The sequence below is a fragment of the Equus quagga genome, chromosome 13 (assembly GCF_021613505.1).
Source record: "Equus quagga isolate Etosha38 chromosome 13, UCLA_HA_Equagga_1.0, whole genome shotgun sequence".
Classification (NCBI taxonomy): Eukaryota; Metazoa; Chordata; class Mammalia; order Perissodactyla; family Equidae; genus Equus; species Equus quagga.
In genome coordinates, this window is record NC_060279.1 from 63476828 (window position 1) to 63499067 (window position 22240).

The 22240-nt window shown below is 38.5% G+C and overlaps 1 protein-coding gene across 1 annotated transcript in view; it reads left to right on the forward strand.

The window, feature by feature from the left end:
* LOC124250078 (cytochrome b5 type B) overlaps nt 1–21413 on the forward strand; it is a 32531-nt gene extending 11118 nt beyond the window's left edge. The window contains exons 2-5 of the mRNA XM_046681824.1: nt 6332–6460; nt 6910–6939; nt 14631–14659; nt 17693–21413. Coding sequence (XP_046537780.1) covers nt 6332–6460; nt 6910–6939; nt 14631–14659; nt 17693–17783 — 279 coding nt within the window. The 3' untranslated portion in view covers nt 17784–21413. The remainder of the gene's footprint in view (nt 1–6331; nt 6461–6909; nt 6940–14630; nt 14660–17692) is intronic.
* The last annotated feature ends 827 nt before the right edge of the window (nt 21414–22240 follow it).

Below are 22240 nucleotides of genomic sequence, written 5' to 3' on the forward strand. Positions count from 1 at the left end.
ATTAGCCCTGAGCTAACTACTGCCAGTCCTCTTCTTTTTGCTGAGGAAGCCTGGCCCTGAGCTAACATCCATGCCCATCTTCCTCTACTTTATATGTGGGACCCCTACCACAGCATGGTGTACCAAGCGGTGTCATGTCGGCACCCAGGATCCGAACCGGCAAACCCCGGGCCACCAAGAAAAGGAACATGCGAACTTAACCGCTGCACCACTGGGCCAGCCCCCTTTGCCCAATTTTTAATCAGGGTATTTGATGGTTGTTGAATTTTAGGAGTTCTTTACATATTCTACCTAATTAACCCTTTATGATTTACATATCTTTTCTCTTTTTCCATAGGTTGTCTTGTCACTCTCTTGATTGTGCCCTTTGATGCATAAAAGTTTTTAAGTTTGATGTAGTCTCATTTGTCAAGTTGGCTTTTGTTGCTTGTGCTTTTGGTGTCATATCCAAGAAAGCATTATCAAACCCAATGTCATAAAGCTTTTATCCTGTTATTTTCTTCTAGGAGTTTTATAGTTTTGGGTTTTACCTTTAGATCTTTAATGCATTTTGCATTGATTTTTGTTTAAGGTGTAAGATAAGGGTCCATCTTCACTATTTTGCATGCAGATACTCAGTTTTCCCGGCACCATTTGTTGAAGAGATTGTCCTTTCCCTATTGACTGCTCCTGGCACCCTTCTTGAAGATCATTTGACTGTATACTTGAGGGTAGTTGTGTGTGTGATATTTTGGAACTGATTTTCCCACTGATTGTGTACTCCTGAGATTTAGCTTTATGGTGTCAATCTAGTAAGTGAACACATTTGGATAACTACCGTGTGAAACCTTATAGTACCCTGGAACCTCTCCTTGAACCCCCTCCCAAATCACTGCTTTCTTCTTCATCACCAGTGGGACCCACTCTGTTGACTTTAACACTATAGGTTTGTTTTGCCTGTTTTTGAACTTTTTACAAATAAAAATGTCACAGTATATATTGTTTAATGTCTGGTGTCTTTTGTTCAATACGTATGTTATATTCTTTTGTGTTGTGCATGTTGCAGTGGTTCATTGTTTTTCATGGCTGATTACGATTCCATTGTATGATTATACCTCAGTTTATTCATATTCTACTTATGGACGTTGGGTTGTTTAAAGTTCAGGGTTGTAATAAATAATGCTACTATACTCATTTGAATGTGGGTATGTATATATAAGTTCATATATCTGTGCACGTTTCTCTCGGGTGTGAACTTAGGAAATTTGATTTGATTTTTTTTTTATGAGGAAGATTTGCTCTGAGCTACCACCATCTGTGCCAGTCTTCCTCTACTTTGTGTGTGGGATGCCCCCTAGCATGGCTGATGAGCAGGTCCTCACCTGGGATCTGAACCTGTGAATCCTGGGCCACCGAAGTGGAGCGTGCGGAACTTTAACCACTTGGCCGTGGGGCTGGCCCCTGATTTGATTTTTTTAATTTAAATTTTTGTTGAGATAATGATAGATTATATGCAGTTGTAAAAAATAATAGAACTCTTGTAACTTTCCCCCTTTTCCTCCAAAAGTAATATTTTACAAAACTGTAGTGCCATATTACAACCAGGATATTGACATTGATAGAATCCACAGATCTTACTCTGACTTCCCCAGTTTTACTTCCATACAACTGATTTGTCTTTTAAAGAGAAAACAGGATAGTTTAATTGGTAGAGTCAAGAGTCATTTGTTCTGGACTACAGTACTCAACATGCAAATTAACGTTTACCTCTTGCTACAGAAATTGGCACTTTCCTGGGACATTTGATCCAGACAGAATTATTTCTGGGCAGCCTTTATCTATGTACCTGCCAGCAAGTGCTCTCTCTCCCTTCTTATAGCAATATGTAAAACTTTCTTATTTAGAATAACTGTGTCTTCGAGTTCAACTGAGTGGCCATATACAGTACAGAACCATTGATTTTTCGGTGGATTTGATGTATTCTGGACTCCAGATCAAGAATATCCCATTATTTAACCTATCTGTGATCATCTTGAAGGCGCTTGAGAATCCAGCAGTGTCTCAGGGTCACCATTTTCCCTGGACAGTATTACGAGTTATAGGCGGTTTGCTAAGTCTGTCCTGGCCCTTAGTATTCCCTTTGAAAAAGAGTTTATTCGAGTAAAGTTTTGACACATTTGCTCTTTATATCATTTTGTAGGCTCAAAATGAACAATGTAGGGAGATTTGTTCATACATAGTTTCTAAATTTTCAGTAATGAAATTTCTTATTTTGTAAAGGAAGTTATTAAAATACTAGCACATAAATTAAATGTAAAAATACAGAGTATTTGGATTCCAAGGAAACAGGAGTTTACTGTGGTTTAGAAGTCAGGCTGATTGTACATGATAATTAGTTATAACTGGCAATGATTTTTCCAAAGATTGAATTTTTGCTACGTTTTTGTCTACTATCACTAGCTTGAGTTTTTTCCTTTCTCTGCCTTTCATTTCTACAGTCACCAGCAGGAAATTTTAAAACATTTTTGAAATAGCTCTTTCCCTCTAAATCACCTGGCACGTAGTCCTCATTTCCTCTAGTTTCAAACATAAAGGGGAACCTGGCTCAAGCAAGAGTGATCCTTGCTTCCCCCCCTCACCAGCTCATGCATTGTCCTTTTTATTCTGAGAGGCTCCTGCTCAGAAGAATGTTACAAGGTTAAAGGCTCCTTTGAGTTCCTGACAGACTAATCCCTGTTTGGTCTTCAAAAAATAGACGTCTGTAAGTCCTTTTTGAACATGCCTTCAAAGTGGAGGGCTTTGGCCATGAGCTCTTCTTTGACATCATCTGTTGCCCACTGGTGATCTCTTAGCTCCAAAACTTGCCCCATTGTCTTGAAAGCTTTGTTGGTGTCTGCAGGCATGGCCATGGCTGCTCCAGTCATCTATGCCTGCATCATTCCCAGAATCAGAGAGTAAATGCTCTGAAGCCCAAATGCATAGCAGAAGTACTAGGATGTAGAACTCACTAGGATGCAGCTAATGTGAGTAGTTTGATTCCTTGTTGTATCAGAGGCTTAAAACAGGGTCATTGGAAATAGGACTTTGGTTGTGACAAAGCCCGAGAATATCGTGTTGATCTATCCACCAATAAGAATCATAGGGAGGAAGATTGGTGCACTCCCTTTTATCGTGTCGGTGAGCATAGTGGGATCAGTCATAGGAGAAGTTCGTACTATTTTTGCTTCATTTTTTTTGAAAAATCTATCCTCTGGGTTGTTGAAGCAATATTTTCATGTCAAGAAGGACTATTTGGGAATATAATTTGCATTTTCCCTGAGGACTATGCTTCAAATTAAGACTTAACTGTCAGATACCTGCTCCCGGGTGAGCTTCTTGTCACTCTGCAGCACTGTGGACCACAGTGGTGGGTCATACCTGCAAAGAAGTGATGCTAAAGATGGGCAAAACCACCCAGAGGCTCCTGTTGGAGTCGAGCACAGCTCCCAACATCTTTCTGACAGCCAGCCTGGCCAAGGTGGCAGGGTTTCTCCTCCGTGGGGTTCTGGGGTTCGTCTTCGGATTCTTCTCAGGGCATTCTTCTGCCCCTCAGCTTGGGCATTATCTTGGCCCAGGACTGGCCTGGGCTCTGCTGTGGCCTCAGGCCTAGTGCACTGCCTGCAGCTGGGCTGCCATTTGATTTTAAATAGTATCTGAAGTTTATAGAGTTCTAAAACAGAAACTAAGGATGCCTGACATCTTTTTGCTTGTTCTCAACCATCTATCTTAAGACTACATTTTGGAATAAGAATTACTAAACCTAGGGGGTTTTTCCACCACTCTGACCCTCCTTGCCTCCATGAAAAAAACTAGACTATAAAACAGAATATACTATATGAATTCACTTTCATAAAAAACACCAAAACTTTTATTTATCACTGCTTAATACATGAAAATGGCTAGCCCTGGTGGTCTAGTAGTTAAGATTTGCCGCTCTCACCATTTCAGCCCAGGTTTGTTTCTGGTTAGGGAACCACACCACCTGTCTGTCAGTTGTCATACTGTGGTGGCTAGGTGTTGCTGTGATGCTGAACGCTATGCCACTGGTATTTCAAATACCAGCAGGGTCACCCGTGGTGGACAGGTTTCAGCAGAACTTCCAGACTAGCCAGACTAGGAAGGACATGGCCACCCTCTTCCAAAAAAATTGGCCATGGAAACCCTATGTATAGGGGCTGGTCCGGTGGCACAGCGGTTAAGTTCACACATTCTGCTTTGGCAGGTGGGGGTTTGCTGGTTTGGATCCCGGGTGCAGACATGGTACTGCTTGGCAAGCCATGCTGTGTTAGCCATCCCACATAGAAAGTGGAGGAAGATGGGCATGGATGTTAGCTCAGGGCCAGTCTTCCTCAGAAAACAGAGGATTGGCAGCGGATGTTAGCTCAAGGCTAATCTTCCTCAAAAAAAAAGAGAAACCCTGTGAATAGCAGTGGAGTGTTGTCTCATATAGTGCGAGAAAGTGAGAGAGTGGCACAAAAAGACTGGGCAGGTAGGGTTCCGCTCTGCTGTACACAGGACTGCTAGGAGTCGGAATGGACTCAATGGCACTGCAAACGAAAGTACATTAACATAGTAAATACTCAATAAAAATTGCAGCATAATGATTGAAATGATTGAATGTACAGGAAAAACAATGGAGTTTCACGCACCAAAATGTTAATTAACTCTACTTATTTCTGTTATGCAACTAGAGTTGATTCTTTATTCTTGTTTTTTCCAAATTCAGTGGAAAAAAATAGGCATTTTTAAATGTTTCATTTTCTCTTATTTACAAGTGGTGAGAGATTGATGACAATGAAAATACTTTGTAGTTGTGGAAAGAGCTGTGTAGAAAGTTATAAGTTCAGCCATTCCCTGAAATATCTCATGCTGCTAAGAAATTCTGTTATTCCTTTACTCTGAAAGGCAACATAATAGTTGCTGTGTGTCACATGGAAAAAATATCTTCTATAGTTTAGATACATAAAGCAAATTGGGACACAATTCCCAAACTAATGGCTTACTACACCTGAGCGTGTTCTGATGTACTGACAGATGAGTGGGGCTATCTTACTCTTGCTTTAAAACAGCATGCTTAAATAGTGGGATAGGAGACCCGTTTATTGGGTGGAGACCTTTTAGGAGACAAAAATAGAAGTCATCCTTATCCTCAGGAGCTCATAGGCAAGTGACTGACAGGGAGGTTACATTTAGAGTGTTTGTGCATCAGCTGAGTTTGGCTTTAAAATAGGGATGAAAATATTATTCCTGCTTAAAAGCATTACTTGATGTTTCAGAAAATTACTTCAGATAAGTTTACATATGTCAAGTAACGTTAAGTTCTAAGTTTACTAGTTATAAGTAAATGTTTATTGAGTTTTTGCTTTAAATCAGGGACTAAATGTAATTTTTAAAAAATTATTTTCTGAGTAGGTAATACTTTACTTGGTAAGACAGTTTTAAGAGGGTAGCAGTGAAAAGTCGTCCTTCCACCCTGTCTCCTTGCCACCAGCTTCTCTTCAGTGTTTGCAGAGAGATTTTATGCATATGCACACATATATGTATCTGCTTTTTAGAATCATAGATGATAGCATGTTATACAAACTATACTGTTCTTTTCTTGAGTACAAAGTATTTCATATCCTATCTCATTTAATACTCGCAATAGTAGTTAAGATAGGTACTCACATTATCTCCATTTTACAGTTAAGGAAACAAAGACATTTTGAGTTCTTAGTAGCTTGTCCAGGGTCATATAGCTTGTAAATTATAGATAGAATCAACTTCCCAGGTGTAGGAGCAGTTATTTTGGTATTACTTATTTAACTTTTGAAACCATTTCAAGCTTACAGAAAAGTTGCAAGAATGGAATAAAGCATTCCATATGCCCTTTGCCCAGAGTCTCCATTCAGGTTTCTGCAGCAGTCTCAGCAATGCTGGCAAAGGGAATCAAGTCGGGAGCACACGCTGTTTCCACTTCTCATGTCTTTCCAGCCTCCTTCAATCTGGAACCATTCTTCAGTCTTTCCTTGGCTTTCATGACCTTGAGGTATTTGGAGATCACAGGCCAGTCATGTTGTAGAATATCTCTCAGTTTACAGTTGGCCTAGGTTTCCTCACAATTATACTCATATTATGCATTTTTGGCCAAAAGGTCACAGAAGTTATGTTGTGTTCTTCCCATTGCATGCTATCAGGTGGCATACAATGTCGGTTCATCCCATTACTCCCATTAAAGGGAGAAAAGGGGAAGGAAGAGGGGGGAGGGGAAAGTACCTTATATTACTTTGCTTTTCAGAGAGCCCTCTGTTCAGTCAATCATCTTTCCTTGTAGCATCCTGGAGGAGAAGAGGTTCTGCTGGAACAAGCTGGTGCAGATGCAAGTGAAAGCTTTGAAGATGTGGGCCACTCCTCTGATGCCAGAGAAATGCTGAAGCAGTACTATATTGGTGACGTGCATCCGGTAAGAACTATCCGAGCTAGGAGTGCTTATGGAGAGTAAGCTACCCAGCAGCTGCAGAACGCGATGAGAGGATGAATTATTAAAATGGGAATCCATTCAATCTAGCCAGCAGGCTAAATTTTCTCCAAAATCATCTAGCCTTACTGTGCTAACATAGAACTTGTATATCTCTGAAAATGGAACTGATTGTGGATTTTTTTTTTAATTGATTGGTTTTTGTAATGCAGTTAATAACGTCTCTACCTGAAATAGTGGTTTGGTGGTTCTTGCAAATTCTTTGCTAAAAGGTGTTAACTATGGACTTTTTAAACCATACCATTCTAATAAGGGACCTTGATGATACGTTTGCTACTAACAGAATGTGCTCTCATGTTCCAAGGTTAGAGACAAGCACATAGAGAGGGTTCGTTTGGATATATCTTAAAATATTTATTTTCCGCTTTTAACAGAATGACCTTAAACCTGAGGGTGGTGGCAAGGTAAGAAGACATCTGTTTCTCTTGTGTGTTTCAAGTGTTTGTATTTCTATTTACTCAAATAGAATTACTTTTTTAAAAAATTAACAAAAGAAGTGTTTACTTCTCCCCCAAGCAAAAATCCTATTTTTCAGGAATTGGGACTCAGTCCCATCTCAGGAAAAAAGAACAGCTGAGTCTTGAACAGTAGGAAATATTTTGTTCATGTTTCTGTTTGCTTTTGAAAAAACTGAAACTCTAACGTCATGCCCTGTATGGGTTTGAAAGAAATTAGTTTATGGGTTTAATTGTAGAGAAGTATTCCTTGTTTTTACATTAATTAGTACAGGTGATAATAATTGCTTCTGTGTTGGAAAAAGAATTGGAAAGTTGATTTTCTCTTAGAAGTCTTAGAAGGAGTTGTAGACTGAAGTAATTGACCAGAACAGGCCTTTCTTTCCTTATTCCCAAATTGAATCCTTTTATGGTGTAGGCTCAAATAGGCCTACACCCTTCCCATTTACTCAGTGATAGAATAAAAACAAAAAATTAAATATTTGAAAACCTTAATGTGCACTGCATAATGTACCAGGAAGAAAATATGAAAGCCTTTTTGCTTCCCACAAGCTGGGTGGTTGCTCTCCTCTGTTCCCTCACAGTTTTCCTTGACTTCTGTCCTTCAGAAAGCTATTACGTTACCCTCTGATTTAAAGGGACAGCACTTTCGTCACTGCCTGGAACATCATGGAGGTGATGCTTCCTCTGCTTACCCTCCTTCTGGCTTCTTGCTTTCCTTTTCTCATTGAGCTGGAATTACTGAACACATTTGACACAGCAATTAAAGTTGGCCTAAACACAAGAATTCTTTCAACTCAAGAGATTGCTTGATAGTGTCTGCCATCTGTTGCCTTGCAATCCAGAGTGTTTGTGTAAGTTAACTCTTCCGTCTTGCTGCACTCTGCTACTCTGAACGGTTGGATTGTTTACGACAGGAAATGAAATGGTTCTTTAAATGCTTTGTGAGCCCTGTTGATTTGTTCATCCGCCCCTTCTAACACAGGTACTGTCTATTCTTAAATGCTCACTTGTATAATTAAGGTAAAATTTGAACTAAGCATGGCCTCATTTAGTATATTGAACATGTCCAGAAAACATTGCTCTCAGAGGTCAACATTTGATTCAAGGATTAGTCCCATCTGTACCAGAGATGCACCTTGTATGTCGGAGCCGTAACCCACTTGTGCATAGCAATTGTGAGAGCACCCTTTATATTAAAAAAGCAGAAAAAATATTTTTGGAATTATAATGTCCAGAAGTCCACAGATTGCTTCTTGTCGCTGTTTTTCTTCCTTGGTAGCACAGTAGATAGTTAGGACCATTCTTAGAAATGGAGAGCAGTATTTTTCAAAAGCTGTTCCTCGTCTTACCTATAGTATATCGGAATCCCTTGGCATGTTTTCTGAAATGTGTATTTCCTGGGCTTCCACTGCTACTGATTCATAACCTCTGGAGGTGGGACTTGGGAATTTGCTTTTCAAGTAAAGTAAAGACTTTTTTGCTGAATGATATGCCCATCTTTTCATTTGAAAACTTAGGAAATTTTAATTCTCTTCTGTGGAAAGCACTGTCTGTCTTCTATAGGCCAAAGAATTACTTAGAAATGTGGCAGCTAAATTAAAACTATTGAGCCTTGGACTTTCGGTAAGAAATATAGAGAAAGAAACCCTTTTAGTTCACTAAATTCAGTAATAATGTGGAAGTCTCCAAATGCAGTTTGGCCCCTGCCTGGGTGAAACAGTGATCAAAGGCAGTGTTGTCGAGGCCGTTTTCCTCATGGCTGTTGTACCCACAGGACAGCCTTCATTAAGTAGAGAGCTGGTTATTGAGTGTTTCGAGTCATAGTGCTGTACTCCAGGCAGATTAGGCAAGGAAAACCTTTGGAGAAAATTTCAAGACCACCTGCATAGGTTGTCATAGAGCTGTAGTCAAACCTGATTTCAGTTCCAGGAAGAAATTCTTGGTCCCTCAGATTTATTTCTTACAGAGTTTTGAATAGGCCCTTCTGTCTAGGATGTAGGTGTCTCTCTTGTTAATTTTTCTTCATCCACTGTGAAGAAATGGATGTAAAGTTCATTTCATTAATACTTTCTTTTGCTTAAGCGTTTCTGAACCTCTCTGAAGAAGTGATTTCTTTGAAGCCTAATTAAGAGGTGTCTTCTTCCTTATGGGACAGAGTTTTCATTTCCCTTCTCCCTCATCTCCTTTCCTTTATTATTTTTTTTGTGAGGAAGATTGACCCTGAGCTAACATCTGTCACCAATCTTCCTCTTTTCTTTTTTTTTTCCTCCCCAAAGACCCAGTACATAGTTGTATGTCTTAGTTGTAGGTCCTTCTAGTTCTTCTTAGGTGGGATGCTGCCTCAGCATGGCTTGATGAGTGATGCTAGATCTGCACCCGGGATCTGAACCGGCAAACCCTGGGCCGCCGAAGTGGAGCAGGCGAATTTAACCACTATGCCACCGGGTCGGCCCCCTTTCCTTTTTTCTTTTCTTCTCCACTTCTGCTCTCCTCCCTCCACAGCTCCGTATCTCTTCCTTCCCTCCCTGAACTGTCTCCTCCTCCTCAAAATTAAAAAAAGAAAACACCCCAGAACATGCTATTCCAGAATATAAATCAGGAAGATTTTCCCAGTTTTTTTGAAACTACCTTTCATATTGCTTTTGCTATGACACAGGTAGATAATTGAAAGTCACTATTGTTTTCTTGTTAGATTGGTAATGCCTGAGGTTCAAGGGCCTGCAATATTGCAATACTAAAACTTGAAAGCTTAGAAACTACAGGTCTGGCAACAGATGTTTTTCTTAGCTGCTTCAGTCAAAGATAATTAACTAGAATTAAAACCCTTTTTGTCTCTGTGATTCTCTTCCTGGCTAGATTAGTCCCATGCTGAGAGCCATCAATCTTCTATTCATATTTGAGTTCACATTTTTCTGGTCTGCTTTAGGTTATGGAAACTCACCTTACAAACAGACTTAGTGTTTCCTGTGCCAGCCTGCCCGCCTGCCTACTGTGCTGCAAGTATCCTAGACACATTTGTGGTCCATGAAGTCTCTCTTTTGATTATGCTCTTGCTTCTAGGTTGCTTCTGTTATCACTCAATCTGGCATCAGTTCAGGAGATAGGGTACATATAAATGCTAACCTGACCACAAAAGTGGGCACCATTTCATTCATTTATTCAACAGGTATTATCTAGGTGACAGTTCAACTGCTTCACTAGTCAGATCTCATTACAATGAATAGACCCAATAACTTGACCATTTTCCCATTTAAATAGTTTGCATGGGTAGTACAGGATGTACATGGTAAAAATTTCAAATAGTACAAAAAAGTGTATGATAAAAGATGACTTCCTCCCATCCAGTTCCCCTTCCCCAGAGGTAACCAGCTACCATTTTGTTTACTTTTCCAAAGAAATTCTGTAGATACAGAAATATAAATGGATAGATGGCTGGCTGGCTGAATGGATCGGTCAGTCGATAGATAGGCAGACCAACCATCTCTTCCTTTAAAAAAAATCTCGTATGTATTGTTCTGCACCTTGCTTCTTTTTACTTAAAAATTTTATCTTAATGATTGTTCCTTATCAGTTCAGAAAGATCTTCCTCATTCTTTTTTCATAAATATTTAGTATTCCATAGACTAAAGTTTTGATGCGATGACATTTGCTGCAACAAGATTTAATCTTTTTTTTTAAACAAATAAGATTGTCTCCATAAAGGCTTGACATGTTTTTTAAACTTCATTTTTTAACTTAAGAAGTTTAACATTTGAAATCTAGTAAAGTCCACATATGTTAGAAGCAATCTGTAAATTGCAGTTAGAGGCAGATACATTTTTTCTCACAGATGCTACAGTCTTTTGTTGTTGTTGTTGTTTTTTTTTTTTTTGAGGAAGGTTAGCCGTCAGCTGACTACTGCCAGTCCTCCTCTTTTTGCTGAGGAAGCCTGGCTCTGAGCTAACATCCGTGCCCATCTTCCTCTACTGTATATGTGGGACGCCTACCACAGCATGGCTGCCAAGCGGTGCCATGTCCGCACCCGGGATCCGAACCAGCGAACCCCGGGCCGCCGAGAAGCGGAACGTGCGAACTTAACCGCTGCGCCACCCGGCCGGCCCCAACACAGATAGTTTTCTGTTACACATACATAACATATTATAGATACATAACATTCAGTTTACTTTCTCTTTTATGGGAGAGAAGCTAAAAAGAATACCTTATTTACAATTGTGTAATATAGTTAGTTGGTTGCATTATACTAAAAATTTCAAGAGTTGTTTAATGTTCCTGTCGTACTTACGACCTAAGTTTTAAAGTTGGGAATAGCGATGCAGATGCCCTTTAGATGAGTAGCGATTGCCATTTGCTCAAGAATTTTGTCAGGTGTTTTCTTTGTTCCCTGTTTTTGTCTAGCATTTCTAACTTGTAACATACTCTTTTGAAATAAAATATAGACTGTCTGGCAAAGTCACTCTCCAAAGACTACCCTTTGTTGAGGGATCTCAAGAATTAATATCCTCTTGTAACGCTCTGTTTAGAAATATTTAATTGTGAAGCATAAGGTGTCAGAAGGACAAGGTAACATCCTTTTCAAATCAGCCCTCAATGTTATAACAAGTTTTTCACTTCTTAGGGCCTGGTAGAAATTATTCTGTGAGTGTTTTAATTTTTTTCTCCAGTGATATCTTATATATCTTAACATAGTGTGTTCTTGAGAGACTCATACAGAAATTTGTTTTAGAGGGCATTGTTCATCTTTGAACTTTGCCTTATGAGCAGCTTTATAAAAAGGTTGCTCATGTATAATGAAATACTTCCTTTTATCCTACAAAGCCCCTGTAATTATTTATATGTATGTAAATATATTTATTTACTTATTTATTTTATGAGAGAATTAAAACCTTAGTGAACTTTAAACTTTAGGAACCAGTTTATTTAAACAGTTAATTTCTGTTAATTTTCAACTAAAATCAGAATAGACTTAAAGCAATTTGGTTGTTTGGAAGTGTATTCCAAACTCCTTGGAGAATAAAGAAGCGTGCATATTAATGGCTTGATAGGGCTTTTGCGGGAAGATCTCTGGATTTGATCTGCTCTTTTGTAACTGAAATCATATAATATTGCAATCACTATTTTCCATGCCAAAGATTGAGAACAGTCACTGTTCTCCTGACCAGAAATCTTGCCTGTAAATTAAAATGTGGGCAAGAACATAACCAGCCAGATATGGCTGAACACCCAAAGGGATAAATTAAAGTTAGTCATAAACTGTAGGAATTTTACTTAAGCATCCTTTAGATTCAGCACAGAGCTTTGGAGTGGAAATGCGAGTTGGGGGACTCTGCATAGAGAGTATGGCAGGGTGAGGGTGAAGGAAGGTTTTCTCTTAATAGAACCTTTTTCTTTTTAATTTTGTAACTTTAAAAATAACTAACTGGCTTCTTTCCAAACTCAGCTGAGATTCTTGGCGACTGAGAGCAGTGCCTTGAACAACTCCTTCATTATAGTTGATGAAAAGTGGCGTCGCTCTAGTTTGGCATTTACTTGGCTGTCAGTATCCTACAGAGAGGGCACGCTTCTTTCTCTTCTCTTTCCTCCAGTGTTAGGGAAGTTGATCTTTTTGCCTCCAGGGATGGATTGATCTTAAAACAGAGGTTGAGGTATTTAGTGTTTTTTTTTTAAATGTATATTTTTAACTTTTTATTAATTAGAAAGTATTACAATTTCAGCATATTATGTGGTCTTGGTTCTCTCTGGTCTCTCTCCTCCTCTCTTTCTTCTCTTATTTTCTTACTACATTGTCTGAGGCTCACTCTAAGTTAGCACACATCCAGAGCTTTTGGTTGTAAAAGGGGCTAGCAGCTTTGAAATCTTGAGAATCCATTTATGTGAACTATATGGCTTTTAATGTGATACAGATTAACCATCATAATACATATACTACTCCATAATGCTCTCATGAAGCCTTTCAAATTATCTCATTGTTTTTAATACTAACTCTACTTTTTTTGTCCTATAAATCATTGGTATATATGTGGATAAAGTATAAAAGACCATGGGCATTTTATTGATGGAATTCAATTATTTCTTGGCTACCGTAATGGAATATTTAAAAAGGCAACATTATAATTTAATTTGATACACACACCACCATCGCTATCACTGCCACCAGGGCCTTCCAAATCTGTAAAACATTTGTTGTATTTCTCAAAGATTGACCAATAATATGTTTTAATTAGCCTGATCCATGCTTTCTAGTAGAAATGTCCCAGATAGCAGTAATCATCAAGGTCTCAAAGTGTGGTAGTATATCAGTATGGTTTACCTAAAACTGTTTAATTAGAAGTTTTACTTTGCCTATAGGCTAATTTCTTTCAGGTTTGGGGCGTGTATTCATTTGCATGACAGATTTCTGGATATATGAAATTAAAACTCATTTCATGGTCTGCTCTAAAGTATCTAGGCCAGTATGTAGAGTTTTTGGAAATTCTTGGAGATTAGGCAGAGTTGATATTCTGTGTTCGCACCCTGGCATACTTCTGCATATTGGGAAAGGTGATATTTTGGGAAGGAGTAACCTATGCTGATGGGTTATTGTCCTCTGGCAGTAAGTTAGCAAGCCTTTTTTATTATACAGCTGGTTAATGGAATCAATAACTTCATTTGATATTTACTTAAATTGAATAAAAAATTTTAATAATAGCTTTATTAAGATGTAATTCACATACCATCCAATTCACGTATTTATGGTGTCAAGGGTTTTTAATATATTCACAGAGCTGTGCAACCATAATCACAATCAATTTTGAAACATTTTCATCACTCCAAGAAGAAACTCCATAATCATTAACAGTTATTTTCCATTTCCCTCCAACTCCCCTTCCCCCACAGCCCTAACAAACCACTGATCTACTTTCTGCCTCTATAGATTTGCCTGTTCTGAACATTTTATATAAATGGATTTGTATAATATGTAGTCTTTTGTTTCTGGCTTCTTTCACTTAGCATAATATTTTCAAGGTTCATCCATGTTGTAGCATGTATCAGTACATCATTACTTTTTATTGCCAAAATGTTGCTTTTAAGGTTATTTTGGCCTTTTTCCCCTTTAACTCCATTCTTCCCCGTTTCATTGTAAAATAAGACATAAGATCTCCAATCATAATTATTATGATTTCAGGTAGTAAACTAGTTGGTTTCTATAAGCCACGAAGCAATCTTCTGCGTGCTCTAGAGCATTTCACAGTTGACCCTATGTTACAAAATGAGAGTTTTAATTTTTTTATATATGTTTTCAGAAGATGTGATCTTAGCTACTGCCAGTGGCAAGCCCAGCTGAACCAGGCGGCTCATTGTGACTGCAGATTAGTCCATTTCAATATAGTTGGTACCAAGAGCATTGTTTTTACATCTAAAAAAAGTTTAGGTCATTTCTCTATGCTTTCATTAAGGGTGCTTCACTAGGGAATACCAGTATCTTACCAGGAATAGAATTCCCAGTCCTCTCATTGCATATAGCTTTGTAAGCATCAAATTGCATGAAAGGTCAAGTTATGTTAGCTTCAGAGTTTATGTAGATATTCAAGAAGATTTATGTACTCTGTGTTAATCTTCTTTCTTTTTGTCTGTTAATTTTGATTATGCATTTTCTTCAGGACCCTTCGAAAAACAACACGTGCAAAAGGTTAGTATTGCCTTAATAGACTTCCTTATGCTCAAGATAATGTCTAGTAAGAAGTTCTTCCATCAACATACATATATAACATAACTTAAGAGTACAGTTTGACAGTGAATTCTTTTTTGATCAAAATTATTGAAAATTCAGTAGTTCCTTGGCATTAGCAAAATTAATTTTTACAATTTCAGTCTTTTTTGAGTCATCTCAAAATTTCATGCCTTGAGTAGTTTTTCAATCTTGCTGTGACATAAATTGGAATCCTACTCAGTAAGAGGCCAGTATGCGTGGACAGGTAACTACTATTCAGTCAAGTGCCCGTCTCTGCAGCTCAGCCTAGCTCTGCGACTGCCACTTAATCTTGTTCAATCCTCACAACCGCTCTGTAAGGTAGGTGCTATTACTGCATTTTTACGGAAGAAACAATTACGTAGTGCAGTCATTTTCAGGAATTTGGGTTTTCTCAAAGGTTTATTTACAAATATCCTTTACACTAATATTAGTAATACAGTAGGTATTAGCTCTGAAATGTATAAATTTGCCATCCCTTAAGTGTCTCTACTAAAGATAACTGTGGAATCTTTGGCTTGTAAAAAATCTTTATAGAGATTGTATAAAGCTATCTGTTTTATCTTTCTGAGATCCCACTTAAAGCATTTCAGAAAGAGAGAAAAATGTGTCTTTTTTTCCCCATAAAAGTGTCCCATCTTTTTTGTTTGAGGTGATGGACAGAGTGTTAAAAAAGTGCAAACTTAAAGGACACTGGTAGTAAATTCAACTTCCTTAATCTTAAGGACTTATGCTCGCCCAAGTGCTCCATAGAGAATTTGAAAATACAGGCCACAAACTTGGAGTAGACTTATGCTACACATAAAACTATTAAGAATTATTATGCAGAATACTTAAAGAATTCCTACAAATCAACTTTTAAAAAATAACTTTGTAGAATATGAGAAAAAGACTTAAACAAGTACCTTAGAGAAGAGGAAACACCAATATAAGCATATGAAAAAAAGGTTTAATTTCATTTGTCACCAGAGAGATGCAAATTAAAATTAGAGGGTATTTCTCACACCTGCCAGATTGGCAAAAATTAAAAATTCCAAAAATAAGAGTTGTTTAGGAAGTGGATCACCAAGATTCTTAGGGAAATGTAAAGCGGTACAATCACTTTGGAAAACAATTTGGCATTATCTAGTAAATCTAACAATGTGAATAACTTTTGACCCAGCAATTCCATTTCTCAGGATATACTCAAGAGAAATGTGTGCACGTGTATACCACAAAACATGCACAAGAATGTCCATTGTTAGGGCCAGCTCAGTGGCACAGCCCTTAAGTTTGCATGTTCCACTTCAGTGGCCTGGGGTTCGCTAGTTCGGATCCCTGGTGTGGACCTACACACCGCTTCTCAAGCCACACTGTGGCAGGCGTCCCACATATGAAATAGAGGAAGATGGGCACAGATGTGAGCTCAGGGCCAGTCTTCCTCAGCAAAAAGAGGAGGATTGGTGGCAGATGTTAGCTCAGGGCTAATCTTCCTCCAAAAAAAAGAATGTCCATAGCAACGTTACTCAAGATATTAAAATATTGGAAACAACCCACATAACCAGTCATTAATAAAATGAATGAATTCCTTCTGGTGTATTCATACAGTGGAATACTACAAAGCAGTAAAATAAGTGAATCACGTCTACATGCAATAACCTGAATGAATCTCCAAGAGGAAGTTCTGTCTATGGCCCGGGAGTTATGTTGATCCTGAGCCTCCTTTGGCACAGTATAAATGCATCTCCTCTGGTTCTGTTCTCAGTGGCAGTCCAGTACTGTGAAGGATTATTTGAGGATTGACCGTCAGCCATTCTCAGTGTTTTGTACTGAAGAATTTCTCTTCTTTAGTGTTTTCTTAAGAACCCTACTTTTGAGCTCTTTTGTCTCTTGTGGTTGCTCTCCAAGATATCTGAATTCATTATTCTTCGGGGGAGATTTCTTCAAAGTTCTTGTGTGCCATATTGCTCATGTACATGCCAGCTTGCTTGTTTTTTTAAACAAAGGTACCTGACTGACATTCTAAACTTGTCCGGAGCAGCTTTTTGCCATATTTAAGTGTACAAACTGCTAGGCATGTTTAGGCAAAAAGAATCATTTTTATTATTGAACCTCAGCTGGTTTTATTGGCTTCAAAGTCTTTTAATATCAAGACTGCATTTGTCTTAAGTAGAGGAACAGGCAGGTCACTTGCATCGTGGAAGAATGACGCCTTGGAACTAGCAGTGCTAATAAGCGCTGTTTGAGAAGAAGAATTGTTTTAGGGCCATGGTGACTGCCCTCAAACTCCTGAGGAAAGTCTCTTACTTACAGGACTTTTGAAGCCACCTGCCATTTACTTTATTAGAACTATCAATGTGTTCTGTGTGTGCGTGTGTATATCCTTGTTAAGCAGAGATTAAGAGGATGGGTTTGGAACCACTCGACTTGCTTCACTTTGTGATTTTAGGTGCAAAGCTTGCATTTCCTATGTCTAAAATGAGAATAATAGTAGTACCTATTTTGTAGAGTTGTTGTGAGGATTAAATTTAAAAAAATACATGTGAGACAGAAATAATATGGCCAATAGTTGTATTAGATGTTATTGCTTCTAAATTTATAATTATATATATAAAATGATGGCTTTTTCCTGTTTAAAAAAATGTTAATTGTAAAATATTTGAAAAACAAAGCACAAAGAAGAAAAATGTGAATAGCCATAATCCCAGAACCCAGAAATGGGTTTGTAAAAATGCGCGTGGAGGTGTGCATATACATATATATCTTTTTTTGGTATCACACTATACATTCTGTTTTCAATCTTTTTAAAATTGATTAAATATTGTCACTCCAATCCAAATAGTTGTTGTTTCCACCTACTGTGATAAAAGCAGTTAAATTTCCCCAAATAAATCAGAACTCTGCTCATAAAAATATGAAAATGTGAATGTTGAAGGATAGCGAACGTTTGGGATAAAATGTTCATGATTTTGCTGCTTTTTCCCCCGCTTCTAGTTGCTGGATATATTGGATTTTCCCCATCGTCGGCGCCATTCTCTTAGGTTTCTTGTATCGTTACTACACGTCGGAAAGCAGATCCTCCTGAGGAGACCTTGTTGGAGTCTGGAAGCATACACACGTGGAAGTGGAAACTAGAGACTTGTTTGGAGGCTGCAGTGGTGCCCTCTTCCCGAATCCTGCCAGTTTTATTCTTCCCCCTTGGAGCCCAGACGGTTGGCCACACATCCGCCTCAGAGCCGGGGCCAGTGTCCTTCATCTCTCAGAGCCTTCCTCCCAAAGCACCTGCCCATTGTTCTGTGTCCTTACCACTGTTTCCTCTCTCCACTGGTTTCCACGAACGCCTTTGCATTTCAAAACTGTCTTTTATAATTACAATCCATATGTCCTAGTGACATTGCCCTTTGGTAAAAATGCCTGCTTTCCAATACTTTGATTGCACATCAGACATTCTTAACAGGGCAGCCTTCTCTGCTTTTGAAGCTTTTCTTTTTCCGTTTTTCTTTTAAGTAAATTAAAAAAAAAAATTCTGACTTAATTCTGTTGTTTATCATAAGGGGTTTAAATTGATGAAGTCAAGACTTAAAACACAGCCGCCAAATGGTCTTCCTTGTTTCTATTTGTTGAAATTGGAAAGAACCATGTGATCAACCTTGCCCTCCCAAGCGAGTGTGGCAGGTAGCTCTGGCCACCCCCTGGGTCCACCAAGTGGTGCTGGACAGAAGCATGCTTCACTTTTATTTCTGGGGAGTAGAGAGAAACAGGGAAAGGGAGAGGTGAATTGAGGTGATGGGGCAAATTCGTAGTAATCTTTCTTGTGAAAAGTAGTGCTTTAGAGAAAGCACCAAAGATTTCATCCTTTGCTTTTGTTTGGCACCAGTTTCTCGCCGTCTTCCCCCCCAACCATCTTTTACTGGTAAAATATAAATTCATAATTATATCTGTAGAGCTTTACCATAGATTTTTGCTGCTTTTTTGTTTATCGATTATCAAATTTTTTATTCCCCATTTTACAAAATTAAGAGACTTCAAATTGATCAAAGATACAATATTTGATCTTTTGTTTGCTCCAGTAAAATACCCTCCACACTAAAGCGGCATTTGAGAGGGGGAGACTGTGACGAGAGAATGTGTTGCATTTCATCTGTATTTTATCTCTGTGGCTCTAACTTTGTCTCTGCCGTCCGTGAAACCCATCCTAGACCCAGGCCTTCTTTTGATCTCCTGCTGATGTGATGTCACTTTGTATTATAAAAACCACTTTGGGGTCCATTTACTATTCTGCTGTGGTTTTGTTGTTTTTCCGTGAGAATAAAAAACTCGGAGTTTTTTTTCTCGGATGTGTTTCATTGAGGAGTAGCTTATTATTTAAAATTATGTTACTATTTCTTCTTGGCTCAGGAATTTCTCTGGCATATTTGACTTTACTTTTTTTTTTCCTGTGGAAGCACCTGAGGAGACCTCAGTGTCCTGGCTGTTTTCTGCCAAGAGCTGTTTGTGGTGATTTTTCTCCCCATCCTTTGAGGATTACCATTCTGCTTGTGAGCGGTTGTCATGTGCAGCAGGGAGCAGCTTCGCTCCAGAAGGACCACGGGCACTGCTCAGTATTTCCTCCCCGCTTCCAGCTTGCCAGCGACTTGACAAGACGGGAAACTGCCCAGCAAACCAGTGTCTGCCCATGCAAACTATTTAAGAAAAAGTTCAACCCAGGTCTTGTATCCTGTGATTTAGCAGTTGAGTGAATTTAGAATTCATCAAAATAATATTAACCTTGTATTTGCACATTTGAATGTGACATTATGGAGTAATTTTAGGGGATTTCTGACTGACTTTTATGTATCAGATATGGTGATAGTCAAACTTTTACCTTTAGAAAATGTTTTGTGTGTATTATAAGATGCCACTTCAAGACAATTTATTGAAAAAAAACTTTGGTTATTATATAACAAAAGTGATGTGACTATTGATGCTCCTCCGTTTGAAGGCTAGGAAGGGTTGCCTCGAATAAGAAGTGGTATATAATTGCTATAATAATTAGGTTGCATGATTACATGGGGCCATTTTGCAGTAGAAATAAAGAACAAAGGAGTATTGAGGAGCTGGAAAGGGAGCATTCAAGCTAAAACTAAGCCAGAAGATAACTTGGACCAATTAAAAGTGTGCTGGTAGGCTCCAAAACTGAATGGAAAACATCTGGCTTATAAGAAACGGTAAAGAATGATAGTCTTAAGTAAAATTGGTGTTTTTGATATTTTTAAGATAAACCACTGTAAAAAGTATGTTTTTCTATTTCATATTGGTTGTCTTTTTCTGTTTATAGCTGGACTTATTTTTACTCAGAGCCAGAGAAGTAGACTTTCAGACTTTGTCTCTGCCTTCCCTGAAACCCATCCAAGACCCAGGCCTTCTTTTGATCTGATGCTGATGTGATGTCACTTTGTATTATAAAAACCACTTTGGGGTCCATTTACTATTATCCTGCTGCCTCCATAAACAGCCAGGTGACAAGTAGAGCTTGTATGAGAGTTTGCAGAGGTTTTTCTAAACAATAAAGTAATACAGTATGTTAGCCAAATCCATCAAAAAGGACTTTTGTTTTAGGAGGTAGCCTTGAATTCTGGAAAAACAGTCTCCACATTAGTAGGTTGTGAAAACCTCTCTGGAGAGCAAGTGGAGCCCGTCCCTGTTGGCTGACCCCGGCCCCTAGAGCTAGTCTCGGGGGTGTTGGGTGGTTTATTCCTGAGGAAGACTGACTGCGACTGCACCCCTACTGTACACATAACGCCTGGAGATCACCAGAGGAGAGCATGAGGGAAAGCTTATGCCACCAAAATAGGGGTGTTCGTGCTGGGCCTCCAAAATCTTTAGCTCCTGTCTCTCAGGAATTGGTTTTGGTTTCTGAATGACTTCCACGTTTCTAAAGACGAGAAAGCGGTGGGGACAAAGTTTATATTGTGTTTAGTTCTCAGACAACTTAAGCAGAAACAAAAATTCATTGGAACCTGTAATATGAGCCTGTAAAGTTCTTCCAGCAAGTTGTCATAAATGCATAGGTTGTGAAATAAGATCATTATTGAGTTTATGCTCATTTGGTTCCGATATGAAGCAATGAAAAATTCTTTACAGGCCAGGTATGTCATTACTTACGGTATCTCATGTTGAAAATCTCAGGTGATATCTATCTGGTTAAATTCCATTTTAGGAGATTGAAATGCTGAACACGAATGTTTAATGGATTCAGACATGTCTTGTCTCAACAAGAGATTGATTTTTTTCTTTAACCATCTCATTCTGTTGCCAAATATCACAAACTTAATGGGGAGGTTTAGTCACATTTGGCTGCTGTGCTCTGAAAGAGCCCAGTTTGGGGTGATCTCAGAGGGAGTTTCCAAGAAGCAGAGAAGTAGTCGTCAGGTTACCTACCCTGTGTCTGGCATTTTACTCTTGAGTTTTAGGAGCTGCTCTTTGCCTGCACTTAGGCTCTACATTTGCTATTTGGGCAGAACGTAATTGTGATTATTGGTGTCCTTTCTTTTTACTTCACCCTCAACTATGAACGAGTAATAATAACATTCCTTTTGTGTATTCAATAATGGAGTTTGTTTACCTATTTTATTTCAGCATATTTTGAACAAAGATCTTTGTCTCTTTCTGCTGGAATGTGCACACAGTGAATGTTTGTTGGAACTACACACAATAAAGATACTGTTTTCCTTTTCTTGCTCTGACTACAGTTATTAAAAGAAAAGTTGGTTTTTGTTTTGTTTTTAAAGTAGAAGTGTTGGCTGTATAATCCTCAGGTGTTCTGGAAGAAAAGATTTGAGAAGCGTGAAAGTCGCCTGTGTCTGTGCTAATATTGTGCCTAGTGTAACTCGATGGGGAGTTCTGTGGTTCTTCAGGATTCTTGCTGCTGCTCTTTCCTTGAAGTGAGTTGCTCATTTCATAATCGTGAGAGGCAAAAATTAAGACTTTTGCTGTATTAATGGATGTGAAGTGGCAACTAGGGACACAGGTCGGGAGTTCTGTTTTCACTGAAACTGTCTGGTAAAGAGAAGCCAGTGCGGGGGTGATAATATTTTGTTATCTGCAATGCCAGTCTTCAAATGACTGTTTTTCTTGGAAATAGCTAAATTGTTAGGGAAAATTAAACACTGGGATTGAAATTCTAGTGACTGTGTTAATAAAACAAGGGAAATAAATCCTTTTGATAATTACCTTTAAAGCCTACTGATAGCCTTCTAACATTGCTAACGAGGCAGCGTTCATTAGGGCTTGGTTATTTTACTATCACATGAGTTGAGGATGACCAACAGGAAAGGACGGTCCTGTTCTTATTACTTGTGTTTCAATCTAGTGTTTAATCTTCAATCCTAATAACTCACATCATTGCCCTCTTCCTGATGCTGAGTGTTTGCCAGGTACTTGACAAATCCTGGCTGATTCTTGAAAACCCAAGGTAGGAGATTGTGATTCCAACTATGTAAATTTAAGGTAAGAAATACCAATACAATTTACTAAATTGTTGGTAATTATAGGTAATATTGG